We start from the raw sequence: 8774 nt of genomic DNA, 5'->3' as shown, positions 1-8774 counted from the left end.
AAGATGGGGAGACCTCTACACCACATAAATATGTGAAAATATTCGTATGCAGGTGGAACAGTACTATCCACATAAAGGTGAGAAAACTATCCGCACGCAAATGAGATTGAACTCAAGACCTCTCATAAAGGACAATCTTTGGGTGCTTCAGCGTTGTCACTTGAGATAGACCTCATAATAATTTGTCGTTAAATGTTATTAGAAATTGAATCCCGCCCAACTTTTTTTAGAAATTGAATTTCATCGTTAATCCATCTCTAAATAGTATTAAAAAAATAATCATATTTTTTTATTATTTATGATGTTAATTGTTCATTAAGGAAATTAAGGATAAATGATTAAACGTGTAAAGTGGATAGAGGCCATTTATTTTGTGTGTACAAATTATACCTTATTTTTAAAAATATTATTACAAATAAATGGGACATAGGGGAGTATTAAAAAGTTAAAGCAAAACAGTAAAAATGGGATTTATAGTGAAGCAGACGTAGTCAAATAGGCTTGTGTGTGTACAAATGATAGAGATTATACCTTATTTTTAAAAATATTATTATAAATAAATGGGACATAGGGGAGTATTAAAAAGTTAAAGCAAAACAGTAAAAATGAGATTTATAGTGAAGCAGACGTAGTCAAATAGGCTTGATCACTTAAACTTCTTTACTAATCAAAGTGAATTCGTCAAAATTTGAGACCAAGATTTCAAGGTCTTCACTTTATTTGAGGTCCACGTTTCATTCTTTATTTATATATTTTCTGCACATGCTACTTTTATATAATAGTATGATCACTAATACATGTATAAGGAATAATAGCAGTCCACAGTAGCAATGGCAATTTACACGTGGGTAACGGATATTCGCGAATACCTGATCCTAATAGGTGAAGATTTGAGGGGCATTTGATATCTATAGATAGCTTCGTAGTTACAATTCACTATCCATTTAATTCGTGGGTATGAGTTTGGATACTTATTATCCATACCCGCGAAAATATCCGTGAAATACTCACGAAATACACATGAATTTGAATATTAACTTTGGATTTAAACTATGTCATTTGTGGATTTAAACATGGGTGAAAGATGTGGATTTGAACTATGTGTTTTATGGGGATTTTTTTTTTGTATTAAACAAGGGTGAAAGATGTGGATTTGCCCTCCTCCGGACCGAAACCGAACCGACTATAATTCGGTCCAGGAAATTTGGACCAGACCGGACCAATCACTGGACCAAAACCGGCCCGAACCGAAAAAACTGATCAGTTCAGTCCGATTTGTCGGTTTTTGTCCGATTTTGCTCACCCCTAATAGAAACACATGAAATTAGAAAGGAAATGGTATAAAAAGATGTAATTGAGAAATGAGATAGTTCTGAAATCGAAGGAGAATAGATTAATATCAGTGCAGAAGTGGCAAGGAGTTTCTGGTCACAAACTGATGTATATAATTAATAAAAATATAATATATTGTTTAATTATTATTAAAACGGTTAATTCGGTTTAATCGATCGGTCGGTTAACGGTTAAGCCGAATAATCGGTATACCTAAAACTTAATAATCGATAATCGAATTGACCCGATCAATTTCGATTATCGGTTAACCAATTAATCAGTTTTTTCGGTTTGGTTACGATTATAACCAATTAACCAAATCCGTTTTACCACCCCTAGCCACTATCTATGCCCGTTGTATCTGATTGCTATCCCTAATCCACAGTCCCCCCTCCTATCAAAATGCCGCACCCACAACGCCCGCTCCCGAATCCTCCCTCCACTTCCCGTGCAGATTTGAGAAGGGTTAGGCGTATGTGGCCCAATCAGAAAAAGACGGCTATTAAGAAAAAAATTGAAAATTTGAAAAAAATACGAGCAACAGCTTTTTGTTAAATTTTTCTTTTTTTTCTTTATTTTTTTTTTCCTTCTAAAAACTCCTCTCTCTTTTCATTCAACTTGACACACAATTCTCATTCTTCTTCATTTTCTTTCATTCATATATTTTTGCTAAAAAAATGGATGAAGGTTGCAAAAATTATTGGAGCAACCACCACAAAATCCCTCTCTCGACAATTCAAATTCATCCGACCAAGCATTCTTGCAATTTTCACAAGAATCAAACGCCGCTCTAACGGTAGGTCTTGAGGAAATTATTTTGAACTCCCAATTTGAGGCGGTGACCAAGCCTGAGGTGGAGGAGATAGCGACCATGCTGGTGACCACCAAATAAAGAGATAGCTATATTCCGGCCGAAACGACCCTCATTTGTTGTTTGTATGCGTATGCTACACTCAACTCCGTCAAAGGCACCAACCAAAAAGGTACGATGTATTGGGGTTCCATCGTCACCAAATACAATGCACAACGGCCCTAAGGCACCATTCCAAGCGAAGTGAAGTAAATCAAGTCGCACTTCCAACGTGTCTAAAGGGGCGTAAAGTTGTGGGAGGCCATCTACAACAAGTGTCGGGCGAATTGGGCCTCCGGCATGAGGGATGAGCAAATCACTACTCAAACACAATAATTGTAGGGTGCCGAGCATGGTAGTGTATTCAAGTATCCACATGCGTGGAATGTGCTTCGCGAATGTACAAAATTCGCGTCTATTGGCGAGGATGTCCACTCTGCCAAACGTTCCAAGGGCTCAGATGATCGCTACACAACGACCTCTAGTGAACAAAGTATCTCAATAAGACCCCAAGGCTAAAATGCGGTGAAAAAAGACAGAGGAAAAGACAAGAAAAAGGCGGAATCGTCCAGCGTGCAAACTCGAGCTCTCGAGGCCATGGAGAACATGGTCATGTGAATTTTCTCTCAAACCCAACGCGACCTCGCGGACGACATCATCTTGGGGGGACACCTCCCAAATGAAACCTGACGAGTTGGCGTTTCATTTGAGAAGATGGAGGAAATCAAGAAACGCAATGATTTTTAATTTTTTTATGGTAGGTTTTTTTATGTTTTTTAATTTAAATTAATTTAGAATTACATTTTTATTGTAATGCAATTTTAAATTTCAATTAATGTAGTGTTAAATTTTAATTTAAGATAATTTTATGTTGTTAAATTTAATGTTAATTTTAATTGAAAACAACATTAAAAATAAAGATAAAAGAAAAAACAAAATTTAAGAATCAGGGTGCTCGCTCTCCCAATATGGAGGGTGGACTCTTAAATGATGGGGACCACTTTTAATAGTCCATCTTTATTTATTTGATTTCAATGTAAATGCCCTAATAAAAAATGAATATCAACGTGTAAAGGAAATTCATAATGCCTTTATTTATTTGATTTTCAAATAATTATTATATAGTTCGTGGTCTACGTGAACTAATGACATATATATTTTTATTGGCCTAAAAAATGATAGATTTTTATTTTATTTTTCTAAGATTTCATATTTAATTTATTTAATAATAATTAATTATTTTATTTCTATATTTTTAATAATAATAGTTTTAAAATAAAATAGTATTCTCTCTCCTCTTTCTTATTTTACACAATGTAGTTTTTATTACATCTGTAAATATTGAATATACAGGTAATTAGATGGTTTATGAAATTATATTGTTTTAGAATGAAAAAATGATTTATGAAATTGTATTATTTTAGAATGAAAAACACATTTTCATTCTATTCATTTTATTTTGAATCTCATATTGATTTTTTATGGAACTTCAACAATTCAAAATCTATACAACCAAATCAATTTTTCAATAGACTTTGTCAATTGAAAATCTAAATAAAATAATACACGTCCATTTTTTCATTATTTCACTATAAAATAATATATACAGAATTTGTACAATTCATTTTAAAACAATAATCGGTTTTAAGTTAACAATTATTATTTATTGATTTGAGACGAAAAAGACTAATTAGTGAGTATTTGCATTAATTATTATAGCAATTTATATTTAGTTATACATATATATAATAAATGAGTTTTGCAAATTTGCAGGTATTACTATACGAGTTAGAGACGAGAACATATGGTAAAATCATGTTTTTAAATCGAATTTGAGATATGTACGAGCTTATATAAGTTATAAATTGATCAATACGCCTACGTGAAATTTTCTCTATTTTTTATTCTTTTATTACTCCCTCCGTCCCTTAAAAGTTTGCCCCAAGAGGAGCGGCACAAGTTTTAATAAAAGCTAGTAAAAAGTTATTTGATGGTGGGACCATGTACAAAAATAGTGTTTAAAGGGCTATAATTGTAAAGTAGATGGCGAGGTCATGTACAAAAATAGAAAGTAAGGAGATTGTGACAAACTTTTGGGGGACACCCCAGAAAGGAAATTGGGGCAAACTTTTTGGGGATGGAGGGAGTATTTGGTTATGTTTACTTTGTAATGTCGATTTTATTATTGTAACAGATAATCAATTAGTGTAAAAATATATATTTATAAATTCAAATAGGTTAATGTAATTAGCGAGTATATTACACAAGTTTCAAATAAGAATAAGAAGTAAAATCACTTTTAGTGGTTTGGGATGGGTACGTGTGTGTGTATATATATATATATATATATATATATATATATATATATAAGTGTATATATATTCTAGACGTCTAGGTGTTTGAACCACAACTTTATTATTCTAATTAACTAATTGATATTTTAGAAATCTTTACAAACTTAAGATTAAAATAAACTGGAATCTCACCTGTATTTTTATTCATACTATTTATTACTCCTTCCATCCACACAAAATGTAAATTTCATAATGACACGGTTTTTGATAAATTGATTAAGTTTGTTGTGAGTGGAATATGAATAACATTTTTATTGTAGTACTCCCTCCGTCCCAAACGAAATGTCATGTTTTTCTTTTTGGGTTGTCCCAAACGAAATGTCATGTTTCCTTTTTTGGCAATACACTCTCTCTCTATACTTAATATTTAAATAATTTTCACCAACCCACTTTATCTACTTTATATACATTTCTTAATCTCCGTGTCGAAAAAAAAATAGGACATTTCGTTTGGAACAGAGGGAGTACTATCTCCGTCCACGAAAAGATGTCCTAACGGAAGGTGGTACGGGTTTTAAAAAAACTTGTGTTGCTCATTTAGTTAGTGGAGAAAATGGCGCCCCACAAATTAAGAAAAGTGAAAAAAATTAATTAAGTTAGTGAGTGGAGAAAATAGCGCACAAGTTATTATTAAAAACATACCAAAATGGCAAATTAGGACATCTTTTCGTGGATGAAGAAGTATTAAATTGGTTGAGTGGTGGGTCTAAATGGCAATATTGACCAAAAAAAAAAGTAATATTGAGATCTATAATTAAGTGAGTTGTGTGGGTGGAATAATGATTCAACTTTATTATAGTTTTTAATTAATTAATTTGGTTGACTGTTAGGTCGAATAATAACAATATTGATAAATAAAGGGTAATATCGAATATTATATTTAGTGGGGTATAGTTACAAAAAAATGAAATGTGGAGATATATGTTTTTTGTTGACGGACTAAAATGACAAAATGAGTATTTTTTTTATTGACAGAATGATTATTAATATTAAAATATTTGAATTTATTAAGATAGATAATTAATTATTTATATTAATTTATTTTTATAAATTCAAATGAGTTCGGAGAGTCAGCAAGATTATTAAGTGGGTTTGAGAGGAAAATGTATAACGAGTATTTACACTATGTATTATTAATGCTTACATTATAATGCGTGTTAAAAAAAATTCTTACGTTATAATATTTACTTAAAAATATTCAGGTTGTTATATCAACGAATATTTAACTATTATAATAATTATATTTATACATTCAAATAGGATTGGGTAAGTAGTGAATTATGTTATACAAGTTTGAGATTAAATTAACGAGTAATAAAATCACTCTTTAACTATATTTAAGATTAGTACAAGCATACCGATTTTATATGGATGTGGATGAATGAACTATATTAACCTCATCGTTTTGACTCGTCTTCATGCTTCATCACGACAATGATTCTAAATAGCAGAATTCTATACAAATATAAAGTTCTATTTATACTCTATCTGTCCTACTTATAACGTTCCAATTTTATTTTTGGGACGTCCCAATTATAATATCTCAATCCAAAAAATAAAATAAATTACTTTATTTATGTCTCTCCTTTTTTATAGAGGAAAACCAAGGAACCATATTATAGCATATCCTAATGAACAATATCAGTAAGCCAGGCGGGAAAACCTTGCTTCCAGATCATTACACCATCAGACCAAGCAGCGAAATTCGCTAAACTGTCAGTAGCTCTGTTCACCTCACGGCGAACATGCCTAAAATAAAAAACAATTCTATCCTTCGCAAGAACAAACGCTTCAAACAAATCATCACACAAAGAGTCCATCCCCTTGTAATCTTCGTGAACCACATGAACCACCAACATAGAATCGGAGTAGAGCACTATCAAGCCAATATTATTCTCTAAACAAAAGCCAGTACCCAACATCATGGCCTGCAACTCACCTATAAGAATAGTCTCAGTCCGCCCCATGCGATGCGCAGCAGCAGCATTAATCGCACCAGTCCAGTCACGAACCAGAAACCCAACTCCAGCAGCTCCGCTAACATCGTGGAAAGAGAAATCAACATCAAGCGGCTGTCACACTCCGTAGGCATCAACCAGTGACAGCCAAGAACCTGCACTTTAGCTTTCTAGAACGCCGCTAGATTTTGTTCACTACCTGAGAAATCCTTTAAGCAAAGAGAATGAGCTTTACCGTGTTTAGCATCGCATAGCCACCGCCATGCACTCCATATGCCCATGCAGAAAAGTTCAAAGCTCTCCAAACTAATCTTCTCAATTATCAATCTGCATATTTCCTCAAGCGTCAGTCCCCGACAGTTCTTTAAGAGAAACCACCAAGTCAAATTCTTCCAAGAACCAACCACGCGATCACAAAACAAGAGGCAATGGACTGTCGAACCCCAGTCACGATTACACCACGAACACATCCCGGTAATAGGAATATGATGCCGAGCCAAATTGGAATCAGTAGCAATGAGGTTTTTGGTAGCTCTCCAAATGAAAACCTTGACTTTAGGTGGAATATTAGCGAGCCAAACCCTGCTCCACCAGTGCTTTTGTTCCTCGGAAGTAGTATCAAGATTCAGAGAATAATAACCAATGGCGAAAAGGTATCCTGACTTAACCGAGAACCGACCCTTCTCATCATGGACCCAAAACCAGTCATCAGCCGCCCCCAACCGCGATAAAGATATCGACTCAATAGCTTGCGCTTCAAAAGGAAGGAAAGCAGCAACGAGCTTTGCCTTATCCCATGCACCACCCACCATGAAATCCTTAACCAAAGTATCATTAGATTCCCCATCAGAACAGGTCGCAATCCCGCTGCCTGACGTAGGAATCCATGGATCTTGAAAACCTCTAATAGAAATGCAATTACCAATACCCCATCGCAGCCCACCCTTCAGTAAATCCCTTCTCCAAATAATAGATCTCCACGAGTACGATGCATTAGAGGAAGGCTGGGCACTAAGAAGATCCCCATTTTTGTAATATCTCTCTCACAAAACCTTCGCCACCACCGAATTAGGGAACTTCAGCAACCTCCATGCTTGCTTTGCCAATAGAGATTGGTTAAAAGCACCCCAATTTTTGAAAGCCCAAACCCCCTTTTGATTTCTGCATGCAAAATTTCTCCCACGAGGCCCAATGCATATGCTTCCCAGAGTCCGATTCTCCCCACCAGAAATTAGAGCAGGCATGTTCAATATCGACACAGATAGCCATACGAACTTTGAAGCAGCTCATAGTGTACGTAGGAATGGCAAGAATAACAGACTTAATAAGTATTTCCTTTCCTCCAGCTGAGGAAAACTTATTTTTCCATGAGCTAAACTTTTTATAAACTCTCTCCCTGAGAAAGTCAAACTGAACCCTCTTTTGACAAACAGTGAAGGTGGAGAGTCCGAGATAAAGGGAGTGGCCCGAGGTCTCACGTATCAACAACCATCTCAATATCACACCTAGAGGAGCAAGGGCTGAATGAAACCAACAACTTTTCCAGATTCACCTGCTATCACGAAGCTATAGAATAAGCCTCCAAAATGTTTTTGATAGTACGAACACCCGCCACCGTAGCTTTAAAGAACAAAAGAATATCATCGGTAAAAAATAAGTGAGAAATAGCCGGGCTCAACTTAGCCACCTTAATCATTTCTACAAGTTGCCGTCTTTTATAATGATAAAAAGCAACTGAGAGACCTTGAGCACAAATCACGAAGAGAAATGGGGACAAAGGACGGCCTTGTCGAAGGCCTCTCGATGGAGTGAGGGAACCGTAAACAAAGGAGAAGTTCATCGACATTACACAATCCATAATAATCTCCACCATCCGAGTCGGAAACCCCAGTCGAGTCAACATGGCCCTCAGGAAGGTCCATTCAACCCTATCATACGCCTTCCTCATATCCAACTTAGCCGCATCAAAACCAACATTCCCCTTCTTTTGGTTCCGCAGCCAATGCATGCATTCATAACCAACCAAAATGTTGTCAGAAATCATTTAACCCGGGACAAAGGCACTTTGAGAATCATTAATCACGCTGCCAAGAACAGTCCGAATACGATTCGTTAATGCCTTGGTAATAATCTTATAGAGAGTATTACATAAACTGATGGGACGGAAATCACTCACTTTTGTAGGGGTCGTGGTCTTAGGAATAAGAACAGTAAGAGTTCTATTCCAATCCTTAATCTTTCCAGTACCATTGAGAATCTGCAAAACCTCTTTTGTGACCG

At 35.1% G+C, this 8774-nt stretch overlaps 1 protein-coding gene across 1 annotated transcript; it reads right to left on the bottom strand.

Moving 5' to 3' along the window:
- Window positions 1–6164: 6164 nt before the first annotated feature.
- On the bottom strand, window positions 6165–8538 carry LOC131023235 (uncharacterized). Its single transcript, XM_057952776.1, has 4 exons — window positions 8238–8538; window positions 7643–8014; window positions 7043–7365; window positions 6165–6608 (listed from the first exon to the last, which is right to left on the bottom strand). The coding sequence occupies exons 1-4, from the start codon at window positions 8536–8538 to the stop codon at window positions 6165–6167; spliced, it is 1440 nt and encodes a 479-aa protein (XP_057808759.1).
- Window positions 8539–8774: the final 236 nt, after the last annotated feature.

Source organism: Salvia miltiorrhiza, chromosome 4 (genome assembly GCF_028751815.1).
Source record: "Salvia miltiorrhiza cultivar Shanhuang (shh) chromosome 4, IMPLAD_Smil_shh, whole genome shotgun sequence".
Lineage (NCBI taxonomy): Eukaryota > Viridiplantae > Streptophyta > Magnoliopsida > Lamiales > Lamiaceae > Salvia > Salvia miltiorrhiza.
The sequence above is the reverse complement of the archived record's forward strand: the minus strand, read 5'-3'. Positions and strand labels throughout refer to the sequence as shown.

Bases quoted from the DNA above. Each gene is read 5' to 3' on its own strand.
- LOC131023235 (XM_057952776.1), bottom strand. From the start codon at position 8,538: ATGATTTCTGACAACATTTTGGTTGGTTATGAATGCATGCATTGGCTG. The intron at 8,015-8,237 runs GTCTCTCAGTTG...GGTTTCATTCAG, and splicing joins CTTCGTGATTTGTGCTCAAG to CCCTTGCTCCTCTAGGTGTG. The intron at 7,366-7,642 runs GTTTGGGCTTTC...TTCCTACGTCAG, and splicing joins CATGCAGAAATCAAAAGGGG to GCAGCGGGATTGCGACCTGT.